The sequence below is a fragment of the Calidris pugnax genome, unplaced genomic scaffold, assembly GCF_001431845.1.
Source record: "Calidris pugnax isolate Ruff unplaced genomic scaffold, ASM143184v1 scaffold284, whole genome shotgun sequence".
NCBI classification, from domain to species: Eukaryota; Metazoa; Chordata; class Aves; order Charadriiformes; family Scolopacidae; genus Calidris; species Calidris pugnax.
In genome coordinates, this window is record NW_015091007.1 from 62,149 (window position 1) to 82,598 (window position 20,450).

Here is a 20,450-nt window from a genome sequence, read left to right on the forward strand (position 1 = left end):
GCTGTACCACCTCCCTGTCCCATCCCGTGTCTCACTCCTTTCTGCATGGACCCGGGGAGGAACAGAACACTAACGAGCGGTGCCGGGGGAGCGGGGGGCTTAATTTAATGTGAGAAACTAGATGTGAGTTTGGAGTTAAAACGTGTTTTTACTAGACAAGAGCAATCATTTCCCTCCCCTCAATGGAAATGTAAAAACGCTGGTAACTTTCGTTGCAAATTCTTACCTTTCCACCCTTCGTGGCGTTTTCACTGGCTTTGCCATCTAGTCCTTGTAGGTTTGTTTTTTGAGGTCTTTCTTGATCTGTCTCGTTTTTGTTACGGAATTTATAATTTAATAAAACTACATTTTATCAGTAACAATCTTAGCTGTGCCTCTGGTGTGACTGAGCCTTGCTGGAGGAACTGGGGAGAAAGCCATCATGAAACGGTTTGAGGGGGGACCGGCTCCCAGCGGGATCTCCCGGACCCACCACCCTCTGAGTCTCTTTCTGCTGGAAAAGCCTGATTTGGAGGGTTAGTGCTCACAGGGGAAGGGCTGATGAATGTGCGTCGCTTATGGTGGGCAGCAGTATCCTAGAGAGGGCTGTTTTAACAGCAGAAATGCTGACACAAGAGGGATAACGTCACCAAAGGTGACCCTGTGAGGAAGAGCGGGGAGGGTAAGGATCATGTGGGTGTTGCTCTGGTCCTCACAGCCAAATGGGCAGCGCAGGGGAGGTGGTGGGGTGCTTGGAGCAGAGCTGCATCTCCTGGGTCAGCCCCGTTTCTGCAAACTGATTTCTGGTGTTAGAGGTGCTCAGGAACCAGCCCTCGAGCAGCATGGCTTGGCTCCTCTGGCTAGGGCACCTGTTTTATTGAATTCTGCTTTTAAATCAGCTGATTCTGGACTCGGCCTTTAAAATAAAGGTAATTACACTCCAGTTCTCAGTCCATTTCCCTGACCAGGAAGGGACAGGGGCTGATGGACAAGTGCTGCCTCTCTCCACCCAGAAGGTGCTGCAGCAAACAACCCTCTGGAGGGAATTAAATGGGCTGGTTTTTAAAGGTGGTAGATTTAAACTCCTAAAATGTTTTCCTTGCTGTAATTAGGGCTGATGTGTCTAATCTTGGGCAAAGCTGTAGCATGGACTTGAGAAGGGAAAGAGGATGGAATGTTTTTTCTTCTGTTCTTCGTTGCCACTGCCGTATCAGAGCTGCCTTTGTGCTGCAGGGACCTGGAGGAAGAGCCCCCCTGCCACGGGCACATCCTTTGCTCCAGGTGAGGGCAGGTGCTGTGGCAGAGAGCGAGGAGCTGACTGTCTCCACGCTGCGTTTCGGGGCTCCCAGCCCAGAGAGCCTGCAGGGAATTCTGTGGTGAGGGATCATTCCTGGGCAGAGCCACAGCTCTGGTCAGGGGAGGGCTCTGGGTGCTGCCCGTGGCTCCTTTGGCTGGGAAGTGCTAAAAATGAGTTAAAATAGGGCTGGGGAGAGCTCAACAGCCCAGCAGCAGCGTGGCAAGCACACTGTCCCCATCCACCTGGGCAAAAGCCAAAGTCAGGGGTAATTCCCAGCTGGTGTGAAGGCATCAAAGCACTGCCTTCAGCAGGAGGGGTGGGTGGCAGGACCTTGGGGGGTCTCTCCCTGCATGAAGGGATTTTTAAACTTGTACAGCCTGGCTAGAGGAACGCCCCATGGAGCAGAACGGAAAGGAAAAGGCAAATTAAAATCCTATAAAATCTACTGCATCTCTTTGTCTCCAGGAGAACAGATAACCACAGACACAGGGATCCTGTGGCAACGGGAAAAACCCCTCTGTGACCCCAGCGCTCGGCCAGAACACCCTGCGTCCCCTGGCTGGGAAGTGGGTTCCTGCCAGCAGCAAAGATGAGGAAATACCTAAAATGCTAAAAAAATCACCGCCAGGATCCACCCCTGAAACACCCCCATTACGATACGTATTACATACCTGTATCTCCCCCCGGGCGAGGGACAGGCTGGGTATTGCACAGCGTGACAGGAATAACCGAGCCCCTGGGAGCCCCAGCAGCTCCTGGGGACCAGGAGTGTCCCTTCTGAACACGGGCTTCTAATTTATTTTGTGCATTTAGTGCTTGGGGTGGTTTTTTTAGGCCATTTCTGAAGGGGAACAAAAACTGAGATGAAGCTTCTAGTCTTCAGTAATTGTACAGAGGATACCGGTGTTCCTCAGCTGCTGGTCACAGCATTTGTCACTTGAAGATGGTGTTTTATGAAATAAAGCCTTTAGGTTTGGAGTTGGTAAAAAGGGATTGCATTCATCTCGCTCATGGAGCTCCCAAGGGAGAGCTCCTGGGAATTCTGGGGCTGGTTTTCACCCCAAGGGCTGTGTGTGTTTATAAAACGGGAGAGAAACCAGAAAATGTAGGATTAAGCTGCTCCAGGAATCTGTGCTCAAAGCCAGCACCTGTCCTTACCTTCAGGGTGCCCTCCCCGGGCTGTGTTTGCGATTCCACCAGAGCAGGGACAGAAGGAGCCTCTGGAACCGTTTCCCAAAGCACCTTCCTCAGCCCTCGGGAGTCCCCTGCCCTGTTCCCGGGGAAAGGTGCTGCCGAGGGGAGAGGGAGCTCCTGGACACAAATTAAACCAGAAGGAGGCCCCTCAGACGTACCCATGGGGTGTCACCCCCCGGCAGCACAGCTCCAGTGCAGAACCTGCAAATAAACACCTCCTGCTCTTCTGCATCCTGGCCTGTGTCAGGAACAGCGTGGGGAGCAGGACTCAGGAGGTGATCGTCCCCCTGTGCTGGGCCCTGGGGAGGCCCCACCTCGAGGGCTGTGTCCAGTTTTGGGGCCCTCACCACAAAAAAAGACAGTGAGGTGCTGGAGCAGGTCCAGAGAAGGGCAACGGAGCTGGTGAGGGGTCTAGAGCACAAGTCTTGTGAGGAGAGGCTGAGGGAGCTGGGGGTGTTCAGCCTGGAGAAAAGGAGGCTGAGGGGAGACCTTATTGCTCTCCCCAACTCCCTGAAAGGAGGGTGTAGCCGGGGGGGTCGGTTCTGCTCCCAAGGAACAGGCCATGGGACAAAAGGAAATGGCCTCAAGTTGCTCCAGGGGAGGTTTAGGATGGAGTTGGGGAAAAAATTCTCCACTGAAAGGGTTATTGCACATTGGAATGGGCTGCCCAGGGTGGAGTCATCATACCTGGAGGGATTTAAAGCCTCACTCCTAACGAGTTACAGTTCTGTTCTCGCACAGCGTGTACCTTTCCAGCCTCATCTCCCTGATCCCCAGCCAGGTGTCACTCCTAACGAATTACAGTTCTGTTCTGGGCACAGCCTGTACCTTCACAGCCTCATCTCCCTGATCCCCAGCCAGGTGGGACACTCTGGTGTCTGCCCCAGGCGAGTGACAGGGACGTTAATGCCACCCTCAGTGACCGAGTCCTGAAACGACTCCCTTTAATGGCAGCTTCAGCCGCAGCTTTGGCCGCAGAAAGGCCAAGAAGGTTTCTCACACACCGACTGTCACTTATGCTTTGCTCTCCTCGCCAATGCCTCCAGATTGGCAGGGCCACCCCACACCCTTCCAAAAATGTCTTTCTCTGTCCTCAGGGCGGTCTCCAGCGGCAGCTCCCTGCCCGCGGCCACCACCTCCTTCACGGCCCGCACCACGCTGGCCGGGCCCTCCGTGTGCCGGCCCAGCCAGGCGCGGGCCTCTTCCAGCGCTCTGCTTCCATCCGAGGACTCCAAGGTCTCCTCCGAGAGCCCAAGGCGCCGGGCCATCTCAGGGTCCACCCTGGTGGCCCCGCTCAGCAGCCGGAGGGCGGCCCCGTGGCCCACGATGGCCACCAGGCGGGCGGCTCCTCCCCAGCCCGGCACCAGCCCCATGCGCTTATGGACAAACCGCACCTCGCTGCCCGGTGCCATCAACCTGCCAAGGGAGAACAAACACACCCAGGTCACTCTCTGTGTCCCTGTCCCTCTGCAGCTCACCCACACGCTGCCCTCGGGCTTCTCCTGCCCTCAGCTTCCACGGGCTGATACGACCCAACAGTGCAGAGCTGGAGTGTGGAGTCATGGAATGGTTTGGGTTGGAAGGGACCTTAAAGTCCCCCCAGTGCCACCCCCTGCCCTGGGCAGGGACACCTCCCACCAGACCAGGTTGCCCAAAGCCCCCTCCAACCTGCCCTTGAACCCCTCCAGGGATGGGGCAGCCACAGCTTCTCGGGGCAACCTGGGCCAGGCTCTCACCACCCTCACACCAAAAAAGTTCTTCCCCACATCTCACCTCAATCTCCCCTCTTTCAGGGTCAAACCCTTTCCCTTCCTTCTATGGCTCCCCTCCCTGATCCAGAGTCCCTCCCCATCTTTCCTGGAGCCCCTTGAGGGACTGGAAGGGGCTCTAAGGTCCCCACACAGCCTTCTCTTCTACAGGCTGAACCCCCCCAACTCTCTCAGCCCTTGTGAGTGTTCCAAAACTCCAGTTGCTTCACAATTTGCTGACACCCAGTGTCCCACTGGGAAAGCAATAATGAAAACATTATTCAGGAATTAATTCCAGCTGTCCTGAGCGACACGAACCATTAAAAAAAAATAAATAAAAAATCGGTGGTCACAGGCAGGTAGAGACCTGATGCCAGAGGATCTGCAGGTCTCCTAAGACAGGTCAAGGAGACCTCCCAGATCCAACCTCCCAGATCTCCCTGGGATTCACCTCTCCCTACAAAGCTCCGGTGAAGCTCCTCAGAACGCACTGAGGTAAGCGGTGGTCAGCAGAAGGTGTCAGGTAGTCTGGGGCACCTTCAGGCTTAGAAAAATCATCTCTGGATTTTCAGTGTTTCCAGCTCTGAATCCTCTCCTGAAGTCGGGCCATTTCTCACAGACACCACCCCCCCCTCTGGCCGTGGGGCTCTCCGTGCCCGGGGAAGGGATGGAGACCCCAGCTCAGCCCTGCTGAGGCGAGTGCTGCTGGCAGGCTGGGACCAGCCTCCGGACATCACCAGCTGCAGCCTCCCAAAAACAGTTCCCTTTTTATTTTATGAGAGGAACCGAGCCTGCCCTCTGAGACAGGACAGATCTCATCTCCCATTAGATGAGTTTATGTAGCAAAAGTGCATCCAGCGTCACTGAGCACACAGGCAGACACCAAAAAGCTAAAAGACAGAAGAACCGCTCTGTTCCTGAGCTGTTTATTCCTTTTTCACCACTCTTGGCCCTGCCTGAGACACAGGAGTCACCGAACACCAAAGGAGCCCTGACGTGACCCTATGCCCCTCCTTGGCTTCCAGGTCAAGAGGATGATAATCTGGGTCTCCTGTGTCCCAGGGGAAGGTCACACATGCCTGCCCTGCCCTAAAAAAGGAAGACAAGCTGTTGCACGACAATACTGAAACAATATTCATTAAAAGAAATTAACATGCAAAGTAACCGGAGACCTTACAAGCAGAGAAACATCCCTCAGAAACGTGAAGGGCAGCAGAATCCCCACAACTTCAGTGGCAAACAGGAGGTTAAGGCCATATAAACACCAAAGCGCAGCTGAAACTTTCTTTAAGGACGTGAAGTTTCCAGGTTACAAGCAAAACAAGAGCCCTGGGAGGAAAGCACGGCCACCACGGGCCACGTCCCATTTTGGGTTAGTCATCTCCAGCCAGGAAGGGCTACAGCAAGTGTCCCTCCGTGCCACCTCACAGCACAGCCCGTCACCTCGCGTCCTGTCACCAGTTCTGCCCAGGAGAAGAGAAGCTTGGTTCCCATCGATGACACAACCTGTCAAACCCCATCCTCAACGGGGACTCGGCACTGGCCACAAGCCAATGGCCCCGCTCCTCTTCCCCGCGGCATCTCCCGGCCACTCCAAGCTGAAGCACAAACAATCAAAGCTGAAAACCCAAACAAAAAATAAATAAATCTGTACTTCTCAGTTTTTCACACCTGCTTGTTATGGGACTGCTGGTACTGATTAGTTCCCTGGGCAGAATTAAGATTCTATTAAGGTTTGTGCTGGCCCTTCCACCCCCATCAGAATGACCACCAGCACCCTGACATGGCAAAGGCGCTACGGAGGGTCACCAGGGACCATAAATACCATCCTCTAGTTTATACATTTTAAAATCTCACACACTAGGATTCGGAAACCCACGGTGTAAAAAAAAAGGACTCCTAAATCATTAATCACACTGTCAGCAACCTGGATGCTGTTCCCATCCCTGTGTGACTCCCAGGGTCACGTAAGGACACAGCTCCTGACTTCCAGCCTCCTCCTCCTCCTCCTGGCCAGAGAGAGCCCAGCCCCATGGAGAGGAGCAACCTGGTGCCCAGCCATGGTTCTGCTGAGCAGGCAGCCAGAGCTGCGGGACACGACCTACCTCCCCCAAAATCCTTCGGCCTCCTGCCCTCAGACCATCAGGCAGCACGACCAACAAGCCAAGCTGATGCCTTTGGGCCACGGTAAGTCCCCCCCACCAAATCTGCTGCCTTCCGTAAGGTGATGGCACCAACACAAGGTGGGAAGTTCTCCAAAGACAGTCTTAGAATCATGGAATGGTCAGAGTTGGAAGGGACCTTAAAGATCATCGAGTTCCAACCCCCTGCCCTGGGCAGGGACACCTCCCACTAGAGCAAGTTGCTCAATGTCTTGGAGATATAATTAAAAGACATCCATAATTTTAACATACTGCAGAGGAAGAGTTACAGAACTAGAGTAAATTGCTCAATGTCTCGGAGATACAATTAAAAGACATCCATAATTTTACCATACTGCAGAGGAAGAGTTACAGAACTAGAAATAAGAAGAAATTTTCAAATACAACCAGGCATTTCTGCAAAACTACGATGCCAGAAGACATCCAGCCACAGGAGAAGCCATGTGCACGGCCAGCTGCACACACGTTTTGCCCGACTGGGATTGCTCAGCAAAGACAGCAAGAACACAGCATTGGTGTCAAAGGCTTTCAACCCATCACCCAAACCACACACACAACCATTTTAAGCACAGGGAAAAAAAGAAAAGACATTGAAGAAAAAAGAAAACCACCAGGGAAACGGCAGCAGAAAGAAGGCTACCAAGGGCCAAACAGTTTAACCAGCAAACAACGCAAGAACAAAGCTGCTGTGCAATCCAGTCACGTGTCTCTGTTTTTCTAATACCTCATCAACGCGGTGTCAGCTTAATGAAGTCTTGTTACCTCCAGCAGCAGCCACGCTGACACACGGCCACACCAGGAAGTTACAGCACAGGCTGCTGGGGAACGGGAGCTCAGGAACTGGCTAGAGTGACCCAAGACGTGATCTGAGGATGGTGTTTATCAGGGAACAGGACTTGTTTCGCCAGGTGGGCAGGGAAAGGTGATGACCTCGTTTGCAAGTGACCAAAGCTCAGGTGTGGCTCGTTTAGGATTTTGTAACGTCTCTTGGCAAGTGCTACCAGGACCATCCGCAGCAGCAGCTCCCAAATCACACTGGACCAAGAAAACTGGAGTCTGTTGTCGACTTCCTTCTTCCCTCTTCTCCCACTGCACCTTCCCAACACTCAAAGCACAGCCCCTGTCCCGTCACTCCACCTCCATGTTGGACCTCATGGTCTCACTCCATCTTCTCTACACTTCTCCAACATGCCGAGGGGCACAGGAGACCCCAGTATTGGTGGTGGGTTCTTGCAGCCAGTGACTGACTCAGGCAGCAGATGGAGAGGGGTAATATCTGCAATCTCAGCTCCCTTCTCCTCTGGCTGATGCGTGCAAAACCCACCAAAAACCCCAAAAACCTGCTCTTACACACACAGTGCTGCTGAAGACATGCAGCAGGTGATGGCTTTAGCCAACAAGGGTGTCACAGCAAGTTGAAACAAAGCAGGGGAGAGCTGTGATTGTTGAATTTATAGCAGAGTAAGAACTACGTTACCTGTTCCTTTATCTGCACAACAAAAGCCCTGATCTGGGATTAAACCAAAGTCCTCTATTTAAGGCTGTGCACCACATAAATCAAGTCGTATCTTCTAGGCAGTGTGCTACATCTCAGGCTTTGCAAAAAATAATTAAAAAAAGAGTCACCTTGACTCTTTTGTTGGGGGCAAAAGCATCGCCATAGGCATCTGCACCTGGGACCTCCTGTACTGTCTGTCCATCACAGCACAGCAAAACCAAGAGGAGATGCAAATGTGTGAAGGTCTTCAGCTAACAGCATGATGAAGCTCCTCATAAAGCCAAAAAAGGGCTGAGCAAACCTACGATCAGCGGCTGCAGCACAGGCTAGGAGGCCCTGCCCTGCCAAAAAAACCAGGTCCTGCTGGTGTCCTCTGATCCCTCCAGCCCCTTGGGTACAAATGCCCACTCTGGAACTTCGGTTCCTTGGTCTGGAAGGAGCAGTTAATTGGGACTCCAGGTGCTGTTAGCCTGGAGCTTGGGCCAGGACCATGGCACAAGCAGTCATAGAATCATGGAATTGCCAGGGTTGGAAGGGACCTTTCAGATCGTCCAGTCCAACCATCACCCCAACACTGACAAACCCACCACTGACCCATGTCCCTCAGCACCACGTCTGCCCGGCTTTTAAATCCCTCCAGGGATGGGGACTCCACCACTGCCCTGGGCAGCCCATTCCAATGTTTGACAACCCTTTCCTGTAAACATTTTTCCTAATCTCCAGTCATCTCCCTGATCCCCAGCCAGGTGGGACACTCCGGTGTCTGCCCCAGGCGAGTGACAGGGACGTTAATGCCACCCTCAGTGACCGAGTCCTGAAACGACTCCCTTTAATGGCAGCTTCAGCCGCAGCTTTGGCCGCAGAAAGGCCAAGAAGGTTTCTCACACACCGACTGTCACTTATGCTTTGCTCTCCTCGCCAATGCCTCCAGATTGGCAGGGCCACCCCAGACCCTTCCAAAAATGTCCTTCTCTGTCCTCAGGGCGGTCTCCAGCGGCAGCTCCCTGCCCGCGGCCACCACCTCCTTCACGGCCCGCACCACGCTGGCCGGGCCCTCCGTGTGCCGGCCCAGCCAGGCGCGGGCCTCTTCCAGCGCTCTGCTTCCATCCGAGGACTCCAAGGTCTCCTCCGAGAGCCCAAGGCGCCGGGCCATCTCAGGGTCCACCCTGGTGGCCCCGCTCAGCAGCCGGAGGGCGGCCCCGTGGCCCACGATGGCCACCAGGCGGGCGGCTCCTCCCCAGCCCGGCACCAGCCCCATGCGCTTATGGACAAACCGCACCTCGCTGCCGGGGGCCATCAACCTGCCAAGGGAGAACAAACACACCCAGGTCACTCTCTGTGTCCCTGTCCCTCTGCAGCTCACCCACACGCTGCCCTCGGGCTTCTCCTGCCCTCAGCTTCCACGGGCTGATACGACCCAACAGTGCAGAGCTGGAGTGTGGAGTCATGGAATGGTTTGGGTTGGAAGGGACCTTAAAGTCCCCCCAGTGCCACCCCCTGCCCTGGGCAGGGACACCTCCCACCAGACCAGGTTGCCCAAAGCCCCCTCCAACCTGCCCTTGAACCCCTCCAGGGATGGGGCAGCCACAGCTTCTCGGGGCAACCTGGGCCAGGCTCTCACCACCCTCACACCAAAAAAGTTCTTCCCCACATCTCACCTCAATCTCCCCTCTTTCAGGGTCAAACCCTTTCCCTTCCTTCTATGGCTCCCCTCCCTGATCCAGAGTCCCTCCCCATCTTTCCTGGAGCCCCTTGAGGGACTGGAAGGGGCTCTAAGGTCCCCACACAGCCTTCTCTTCTACAGGCTGAACCCCCCCAACTCTCTCAGCCCTTGTGAGTGTTCCAAAACTCCAGTTGCTTCACAATTTGCTGACACCCAGTGTCCCACTGGGAAAGCAATAATGAAAACATTATTCAGGAATTAATTCCAGCTGTCCTGAGCGACACGAACCATTAAAAAAAAATAAATAAAAAATCGGTGGTCACAGGCAGGTAGAGACCTGATGCCAGAGGATCTGCAGGTCTCCTAAGACAGGTCAAGGAGACCTCCCAGATCCAACCTCCCAGATCTCCCCGGGATTCACCTCTCCCTACAAAGCTCCGGTGAAGCTCCTCAGAACGCACTGAGGTAAGCGGTGGTCAGCAGAAGGTGTCAGGTAGTCTGGGGCACCTTCAGGCTTAGAAAAATCATCTCTGGATTTTCAGTGTTTCCAGCTCTGAATCCTCTCCTGAAGTCGGGCCATTTCTCACAGACACCACCCCCCCCTCTGGCCGTGGGGCTCTCCGTGCCCGGGGAAGGGATGGAGACCCCAGCTCAGCCCTGCTGAGGCGAGTGCTGCTGCCAGGCTGGGACCAGCCTCCGGACATCACCAGCTGCAGCCTCCCAAAAACAGTTCCCTTTTTATTTTATGAGAGGAACCGAGCCTGCCCTCTGAGACAGGACAGATCTCATCTCCCATTAGATGAGTTTATGTAGCAAAAGTGCATCCAGCGTCACTGAGCACACAGGCAGACACCAAAAAGCTAAAAGACAGAAGAACCGCTCTGTTCCTGAGCTGTTTATTCCTTTTTCACCACTCTTGGCCCTGCCTGAGACACAGGAGTCACCGAACACCAAAGGAGCCCTGACGTGACCCTATGCCCCTCCTTGGCTTCCAGGTCAAGAGGATGATAATCTGGGTCTCCTGTGTCCCAGGGGAAGGTCACACATGCCTGCCCTGCCCTAAAAAAGGAAGACAAGCTGTTGCACGACAATACTGAAACAATATTCATTAAAAGAAATTAACATGCAAAGTAACCGGAGACCTTACAAGCAGAGAAACATCCCTCAGAAACGTGAAGGGCAGCAGAATCCCCACAACTTCAGTGGCAAACAGGAGGTTAAGGCCATATAAACACCAAAGCGCAGCTGAAACTTTCTTTAAGGACGTGAAGTTTCCAGGTTACAAGCAAAACAAGAGCCCTGGGAGGAAAGCACGGCCACCACGGGCCACGTCCCATTTTGGGTTAGTCATCTCCAGCCAGGAAGGGCTACAGCAAGTGTCCCTCCGTGCCACCTCACAGCACAGCCCGTCACCTCGCGTCCTGTCACCAGTTCTGCCCAGGAGAAGAGAAGCTTGGTTCCCATCGATGACACAACCTGTCAAACCCCATCCTCAACGGGGACTCGGCACTGGCCACAAGCCAATGGCCCCGCTCCTCTTCCCCGCGGCATCTCCCGGCCACTCCAAGCTGAAGCACAAACAATCAAAGCTGAAAACCCAAACAAAAAATAAATAAATCTGTACTTCTCAGTTTTTCACACCTGCTTGTTATGGGACTGCTGGTACTGATTAGTTCCCTGGGCAGAATTAAGATTCTATTAAGGTTTGTGCTGGCCCTTCCACCCCCATCAGAATGACCACCAGCACCCTGACATGGCAAAGGCGCTACGGAGGGTCACCAGGGACCATAAATACCATCCTCTAGTTTATACATTTTAAAATCTCACACACTAGGATTCGGAAACCCACGGTGTAAAAAAAAAGGACTCCTAAATCATTAATCACACTGTCAGCAACCTGGATGCTGTTCCCATCCCTGTGTGACTCCCAGGGTCACGTAAGGACACAGCTCCTGACTTCCAGCCTCCTCCTCCTCCTCCTGGCCAGAGAGAGCCCAGCCCCATGGAGAGGAGCAACCTGGTGCCCAGCCATGGTTCTGCTGAGCAGGCAGCCAGAGCTGCGGGACACGACCTACCTCCCCCAAAATCCTTCGGCCTCCTGCCCTCAGACCATCAGGCAGCACGACCAACAAGCCAAGCTGATGCCTTTGGGCCACGGTAAGTCCCCCCCACCAAATCTGCTGCCTTCTGTAAGGTGATGGCACCAACACAAGGTGGGAAGTTCTCCAAAGACAGTCTTAGAATCATGGAATGGTCAGAGTTGGAAGGGACCTTAAAGATCATCGAGTTCCAACCCCCTGCCCTGGGCAGGGACACCTCCCACTAGAGCAAGTTGCTCAATGTCTTGGAGATATAATTAAAAGACATCCATAATTTTAACATACTGCAGAGGAAGAGTTACAGAACTAGAAATAAGAAGAAATTTTCAAATACAACCAGGCATTTCTGCAAAACTACGATGCCAGAAGACATCCAGCCACAGGAGAAGCCATGTGCACGGCCAGCTGCACGCACGTTTTGCCCGACTGGGATTGCTCAGCAAAGACAGCAAGAACACAGCATTGGTGTCAAAGGCTTTCAACCCATCACCCAAACCACACACACAACCATTTTAAGCACAGGGAAAAAAAGAAAAGACATTGAAGAAAAAAGAAAACCACCAGGGAAACGGCAGCAGAAAGAAGGCTACCAAGGGCCAAACAGTTTAACCAGCAAACAACGCAAGAACAAAGCTGCTGTGCAATCCAGTCACGTGTCTCTGTTTTTCTAATACCTCATCAACGCGGTGTCAGCTTAATGAAGTCTTGTTACCTCCAGCAGCAGCCACGCTGACACACGGCCACACCAGGAGGTTACAGCACAGGCTGCTGGGGAACGGGAGCTCAGGAACTGGCTAGAGTGACCCGAGACGTGATCTGAGGATGGTGTTTATCAGGGAACAGGACTTGTTTCGCCAGGTGGGCAGGGAAAGGTGATGACCTCGTTTGCAAGGGATCAAAGCACAGGTGTGGCTCGTTTAGGATTTTGTAACTTCGCTTGGCAAGTGCTACCAGGACCATCCGCAGCAGCAGCTCCCAAATCACACTGGACCAAGAAAACTGGAGTCTGTTGTCGACTTCCTTCTTCCCTCTTCTCCCACTGCACCTTCCCAACACTCAAAGCACAGCCCCTGTCCCGTCACTCCACCTCCATGTTGGACCTCATGGTCTCACTCCATCTTCTCTACACTTCTCCAACATGCCGAGGGGCACAGGAGACCCCAGTATTGGTGGTGGGTTCTTGCAGCGAGTGACTGACTCAGGCAGCAGATGGAGAGGGGTAATATCTGCAATCTCAGCTCCCTTCTCCTCTCGCTGATGCGTGCAAAACCCACCAAAAACCCCCAAAACCTGCTCTTGCACACACAGTGCTGCTGAAGACACGCAGCAGGTGATGGCTTTAGCCAACAAGGGTGTCACAGCAAGTTGAAACAAAGCAGGGGAGAGCTGTGATTGTTGAATTTATAGCAGAGTAAGAACTACGTTACCTGTTCCTTTATCTGCACAACAAAAGCCCTGATCTGGGATTAAACCAAAGTCCTCTATTTAAGGCTGTGCACCACATAAATCAAGTCGTATCTTCTAGGCAGTGTGCTACATCTCAGGCTTTGCAAAAAATAATTAAAAAAAGAGTCACCTTGACTCTTTTGTTGGGGGCAAAAGCATCGCCATAGGCATCTGCACCTGGGACCTCCTGTACTGTCTGTCCATCACAGCACAGCAAAACCAAGAGGAGATGCAAATGTGTGAAGGTCTTCAGCTAACAGCATGATGAAGCTCCTCATAAAGCCAAAAAAGGGCTGAGCAAACCTACGATCAGCAGCAGTAGCACAGGCTAGGAGCCCCTGCCCTGCCAAAAAAACCAGGTCCTGCTGGTGTCCTCTGATCCCTCCAGCCCCTTGGGTACAAATGCCCACTCTGGAACTTCGGTTCCTTGGTCTGGAAGGAGCAGTTAATTGGGACTCCAGGTGCTGTTAGCCTGGAGCTTGGGCAAGGACCATGGCACAAGCAGTCATAGAATCATGGAATTGCCAGGGTTGGAAGGGACCTTTCAGATCGTCCAGTCCAACCATCACCCCAACACTGACAAACCCACCACTGACCCATGTCCCTCAGCACCACGTCTGCCCGGCTTTTAAATCCCTCCAGGGATGGGGACTCCACCACTGCCCTGGGCAGCCCATTCCAATGTTTGACAACCCTTTCCTGTAAACATTTTTCCTAATCTCCAATCTGAACCTCCCCTGGCACAACTTGGGGCCGTTTCCTCTTGTCCCATGGCCTGTTCCTTGGGAGCAGAGACCGACCCCCCCTGGCTACACCCTCCTTTCAGGGAGTGGAGAGAGCCAGAAGGTCTCCCCTCAGCCTCCTCTTCTCCAGGCTGAACACCCCCAGCTCCCTCAGCCTCTCCTCACCAGACTTGTGCTCCAGACCCCTCCCCAGCTCCGTTGCCCTTCTCTGGACACGCTCCAGCCCCTCAATGGCTTTTTTGTGGTGAGGGGCCCAAAACTGGACCCAGCACTCAAGGTAGGACCTCACCAGTGCCCAGTACAGTCACTGCCCCAGTCCTAGTCCAGGTCAAGCACTGCCAGAACTGCACACTGTCTTGAAGGGTTCATGTAGCACGGTTTGGAAGCCTCCTGGCTTAGAGTCAGGAAGATCCACCAGAGATCATGTCTCTTTCCCATTTAACAGACATCGAACCTGTCCTCCCCACCAGGCACGTGTGAGGAAATACAGAACTTCCTCAGCACGAAGATAAAAATTCCTGAGGCCTCATATACGAACTCTCTTTGGCCATTTGCTGCAAAACTCATCCCTACCTTCTCCAGAACCTTTTAACAGCAGAAGTGATTTCCGAGTATATCCTTGGAAACAAGACCTGAAGAGGAACCACAGCCCTGCCACCTTCACAAAGCCATGGAAAGCCTGAAATTAAAAATACTGACCAAAGTTCAGGCTACAGTTTGTGCCTGAAGAACCGCCCCTGGAACCCTAATACTGATAGTTAGCTACAGGACAGCACTGCTCACAGTGACAACTTCTCCTGGATAAGGATTTAGTCTCTCAAAATATTCTTCGGACCATAAATCTCACTGGAAAGGCTACGAATACTTTAATCAGTATTTAACTGCTGTGCATGCAGGGTTTTATTTTTAATTAAAGAAAATAGTTCTAGCCTTGTCCAATATCCCAACACACGAGCCTTCCATGGGTTTTACAGAAACTCACCTTAAAACAACTGCACTAACCAGTCATTTTTAAAATAAAAAGATGAATTTTGAAGCAGCAAGGTAGTGTGGGAAGGATATTCTGCAGCAGAAATCTGCAGTACCACACTAAAACAATTTAGCTACTCAGCAGTGCTGCTGAGGAGCCGTTTCCAGTCCTCACTTCAATTTTCATGACAGATGCTGTTAGAATTAGACCCTCAAGAATAAAACAGTCTCCTCCAAAAAGCAAGCGGGGACTAATTAATCTGTCTCTGCCTATCCAGTGCAGTCTCTTGTCAGTCTCTTTATCACTCCACCATCACATAATTACCCAGGTACTCCGTAAAGGGATTATCGAGACAAAACAGCTACAGATTTTTCTGAAATTCAGCTTCTTACTACACCCTCTATCACAAAAAAAAATAAAACCCCACTTAATTCTCGGGAAATATTAACAAGTGGATTCATCCTGAAAATAGTTAGTCATAATTTCACTAATCTTTCAATCATCACCCTTGATTAATTGGGTAGGCTTTAAAGGATCAAAAAGCCTTGATTATACATTTAATAAGTAACTTCTTGCTACATATATTTAGCAGATTATCAGACTATCCATCCCAATGCAGTGGCTGTTGGCCAGCCAGGACCGCCCTGTGCTTCCCCCCTGCTCCTCTCCCAGAGCTTCTCCCGCTTCTGCCCCACGCAGGGAAATAATGAGACCATTAGGCATCACAGAAACTGCTGCTTCAGAGCTCTGCCAACACCAAGTTAGACTTCCACAGCAAAAATACTGGAAAACTGATAAAACTAAGGATTTGTCCCACATGCTTTGGTGACAGTCCATGCAGATTGGCGTCAGAAAAACAACCCCCGAAATCTTCGCTCTTTCTGAAAATCCTTCAGTCACGAATATTCACTTGGCACATGCCTAAATGGTAACCACGAAAGAATATAAAAATGAAGACACCATGGTTTAAGAGAGTTTGGGGAAACCATGTCCCGTGTTCCTATCTTAGATATCATTGCACCGAGTGGCTCTGCAATCCCAAACTGCAGTGGGGGGAGAGGAGACCATCCACATTGACCTTCTCTCCTCTTTATGAGCTTTAATCTGTGACCCTTCCTACAGGAATGCCATAGAAAGAAGCAGGTCCAGCTACGACACGAATAAGCCCATCAGAAAGCCAGCCCCTCAGATCCTTTCAGCAGTTAAAACAAAACAAAACACCTTCTTTACTCGAGGTTTAACTAAATTAAAATGATACCCAAGGACCAAAATAAAACAATCCTGTTGAGCCTCCCGAGTACAGCGTGTTCCCGGCACGCTCCGAAGCTCCATGTCAAAGGAGTAGGCTTGATGCCAGCCTAAGAAATCTCACCAACACCACAGCTCTCGCTTCAGACTGCCTTACAGATTATATAGAATTTTATTTATAGTGCCTGAATTAGTCTGTAACACTCTTAGTGCATCCATTTCCCCCCCACTCGCAACAAGAGCTAAGAATCAAGGTTTACACAAAGAAGCTCTCCCCAGCACTTTCCCACCTTATGTTCTTCAGATCTTCCAATGCATTTTATGGACCCTTAAGATCGAGGGTCAAAATCCAATCCCCAAATCCCCTAATTACAGATGCACTTTCTTGAGCAAGAGTTAACGTTCTTCTGGGTTGGTTGGGGAATCCCAGGGCACTTCCCAGAGGGGAGCAGAGGGACCTAGACAAGAGATACACTCTTCAAAGGCAACCTTAAAACAACCATTTATAACGTGACTCTATCGTGCTTTTTCCCATCAGCCAAGGTGAAATGAAATGCAGAAAAAAGAATGGCAAATTCCTATTTTCATGTAAAGGCACAAAACATGTGGTTGATGCTCGAATTCTGAAAAGTGGAGTCCTGGACCCCAAAAAGGGATGATTTAGTAATAGAAGAAGAGCTTGACGGAACCAAGAATTCAGGCAGAGGGACAACACAGGGCCATCAGAGCAGAAGCTGCTCAACCAACATGAGCCGTTTTTGGAGGAATAGGGTCTCCCAAGAACAAACAGGAGCTCAAGGTGTGAATAACTCCACCATTTATTGCCTAAGCAATAAAAAAGGAGATTCAATGGAAGATGAGCCTCCAAAAGGAATAGAGTGAACTCAAAGAGGCTGCAAGACGACCCATTTCAACGGAACCGCTCACTACAAAAAAGTAGTATTGTTACTAGAAAAAGATCCTGTGGATAACAGAAGTTATAACAGCAGATAGAGAAATCTGCATGCCCCAAACCCCAGCATCTCACCAACAGCAAAGCCTGCACTGGGAAAGACAGTAAAAAGGCCTGTCAGCAGCAAAAAGCAGCGTAGTGAAGGGCTGAGCATGCCAGGACCCAGCAGGACCCAGACTGAAACTGGCCCAGACGTGACTGTGAAAGAACGACCCAAGAGGTGAAAAAAGTTCTATTTCTTAAGCACTTCCCTGACCAAAGGAGAGTGGCCAAAAGGAGGGGCCAAGGCAGATTGTGAATTTGAGAAGAGGGATTTTGGAAGGACAAAACCCCAGGGAAAGAAGCCGTTGCTGATACCCTGCGAGGGGCAGCCCCAAACAGAACAAGGTGGGCCTCCAAAAGTCTGCTGAGAGCGATGCCTGCTGTCACACCAACCACCATCCACACAGACGGCTCTTCCCACCTCAGTTCTGGACCAGCATCTCCCACAGACCAGCTACAGATGGGGGTTCACCCAGCAGACCTGGATCGGGGGATTAAATCTTAATTCTTTCCCTCAGGCTTGACACTTTCTCGCCTGTGGCTTCACAGAAGCTGAAGACAGAAAATCATGCTATAAAAAGCTACATTTCTTCTAAAAGGGATAACTGAAGCTGAATTCTGGGAGCACCAGAAAGACTTCTACTGTAGCAAGAATGAAAAATTGACTGAGGTGACAGATCACAGGGCAAGAAATAAGGGCCCAAAAAAGCATGACTGATTAAAACTCCACAAGCAGTATTACAGGGAGTAAGACAAGTGTTTGGGGTTTTTTACATTCATTTTTCAATAAACTGTCAGGAAATAAAATTATTTGTCCAAGCCACAAAGGGAACGTGCCCCGTTTCCCAGGCTGATACTTGGTGAGGTCCACAGGAGATGCTCAGGGGGTTCCTGCAGCCCAGGGGGAAGCTGGGGGTGCGAGGGCTGGGCAGGGGGGTCATGCAGCCCCCCCATGGCTTTTAATAGACTTTTTACAATTACACAGTTAGCAACAGAGTCCCCAGTCCGTGGGTGCTGCCCCAGAGCTGTCTGACAGCCCTCCCTGTGCGCCGAGGGGGAAGGAGCAGCATGGCTTTACAAAGGCTCACGATTGCACCCAAGGCTCATACCACAATTTCACAGAATCACAGAATGACATGGGGCTGGAAGGGACCTCTGGAGATCAACCAGTCCAACCCCCTGCCAGAGCAGGTCCACCCAGAGCAGGTCCCACAGGAACGTGTCCAGGTGGGTTTGAATGTCTCCAGAGAAGGAGACTCCACCACCTCCCTGGGCAGCCTCTGCCAGGGCTCTGCCACCCTCAAAGTGAAGAAGTTTCTCCTCATGTTTAGGTGGAACTTCTTATACTCAAGTTTGTGCCCATTCCCTCTTGTCCTGTCCCTGGGCACCACTGAGAAAAGCCTGGCCCCATCCTCCTGACACCCACCCTTTCAGTATTTATAGGTGTTGATCAGATGCCCCACTCAGCCTTCTCTTCTCCAGACTAAGACAACCCAAGTCCCTCAGCCTTTCTTCATAAGAGAGATGTTCTAGTCCCCTCATCATCTTCTAGCCCTTTGCTGTCCCCTCTCCAGCAGCTCCCTGTCCTTCTTGAATGTTTAGGAGCATCCAGAACCAAGAGAATAACCCAGACAGATCCAGTGGGGAGTTGTTCCCTGAAGAATTCCCCTGAAGCGTGTGCTATAGACTCTGGGAATGGCAGGAACCTCCAGAGCCATAACAGGGACTGAAGCCCCATCACTGCGTTTCTCCTCCCCTACCAACGACCGAGGGGTTACCAACACCCTCTCCTAACTCCCATGTTTAGGAGCATCCAGAACCAAGAGAATAACCCAGACAGATCCAGTGGGGAGTTGTTCCCTGAAGAATTCCCCTGAAGTGTGTGCTATAGACTCTGGGAATGGCAGGAACCTCCAGAGCCGTAACGTGGGACTGAAGCCCCATCACTGCGTTTCTCCTCCCCTACCAACGACCGAGGGGTTACCAACACCCTCTCCTAACTCCCAGCGATGGCTTTGTGTCTGTTACCCCAGTGTAGGAGCTCCCAGTCACAGCAGCTGCCACCCTGTGACCCTACCATTCTTCTCAGAGCAGGTTTCACCCCACCATCCCACCCGGGTCCTACCCACGGAGCAGGTTTCAGCTCTTCTTGACAGGCTGCCGAGGCCTCGGCACACCAGCGAGCAAACACACAATAATGCTCACAGAAAAATTACTCACGCTGGAAACCTGAAATGTTACATGAGTCTTCCCTTCCAAAAAAGGAACTACAGCTATCTGGATCGCATTCAAGCAGGCGATTTCAACAACAGATCTGCCTTTCAGACTACAGCAAAAATCTCCATCAGAAAAGAGCCAGTGGTACTTTACCAGAGTCTTCGATGAAAAAAGACCACTTGGAGGTAAAGATGCTTGATAATTGAAATTTTTAGTCAAATCGGAATGCCAATATTCAACTAGAAATCAGAAAAGAACACTGGAGCTCGTTTTCAAATAAAAAAAAAAATGTGTTTTTTAAATTATGCACACATGTTGGTGCAGAGTATAACCCCATGTTCATAACCTCAGCTTCCCAAACCTTTAGTTCCATCGGAGACGTTTATCGAGCCCAAAGAAAGCAGAACAAAAGTCTCCTGGATCGAATTCAAGAGTCTCTTAAAGCAGGAGGAGATGTTTATCGAGCCCAAAGAAAGCAGAACAAAAGTCTCCTGGATCGAATTCAAGAGTCTCTTAAAGCAGGAAGGTTGGGGACTCGCCCTGTGCTCTCTCTTGGTGATACAGAGGGGACAGGGACCATCCCAACGCTCGGCACCTGAAACCTCAAGAAGGCAAATATCACCTTCTCGCCCCAATTCGGCCGGTGGGAGAGGGACAGCATCTCCTGACACCAGCCCTGAGACACACAAGGTTTGGTTTTTTTTTTTTTTGTGGGGGAGGGAGTGTAACGCAATGAAATATCTCAAAACAGGCATAAATGGGATAGAGAATTTAACATTAAAATGGTAACTTAACTTCTTCACCTCTAATGTCTAACACAGCACATCAGCCATACTGACAGGGAACTAATTCTCTTATCAACAGTTGTATAATTTCACCTGGTATCTTTTTATTTACAATTCTTCTCTCTTTTTCACACACACACAGAAATCCACACTAATTGAAACTATTGGTTTTTTCCTCAGACTGTATATTTGCTTTTTGTTTATGAATATGAACATGTGGGCACCCAAAGCAGAACTGAAGGCTCACACCCGGTAACGGGCCGTGGATGCAGCAGGAGCTCTTACACACACACCCCTTCAAGCACAACAGGAATTTATTCAACACAAAAATTTGTAATTTGATTTATTCTCACTGTGACTGCTGAGTTACAGCCGTGGCAATTCATTTCTTCCTAATTCTCCTTCCC

General features: G+C 51.2%; 2 protein-coding genes across 4 annotated transcripts in view; both read right to left on the reverse strand.

The window, feature by feature from the left end:
• Window positions 1–264, reverse strand: part of LOC106895945 (ethylmalonyl-CoA decarboxylase-like) — a 4,413-nt gene extending 4,149 nt beyond the window's left edge. The window contains exon 1 of the mRNA XM_014955624.1: window positions 227–264. Within this exon, the coding sequence (XP_014811110.1) occupies window positions 227–264 (38 nt within the window). The remainder of the gene's footprint in view (window positions 1–226) is intronic.
• Window positions 265–3,325: 3,061 nt separating this feature from the next.
• The window catches only part of LOC106895944 (ethylmalonyl-CoA decarboxylase-like), a 38,179-nt gene continuing 21,054 nt past the window's right edge, over window positions 3,326–20,450 (reverse strand). For 2 of the 3 annotated variants that reach the window (XM_014955622.1, XM_014955621.1), the window contains exon 6: window positions 3,326–3,886. In XM_014955622.1, the coding sequence (XP_014811108.1) occupies window positions 3,481–3,886 (406 nt within the window). In that variant the 3' untranslated portion in view covers window positions 3,326–3,480. Of the gene's footprint in view, window positions 3,887–8,634; window positions 9,180–20,450 lie in introns of those variants that run through there. The other variant, XM_014955623.1, reaches the window with a different exon arrangement.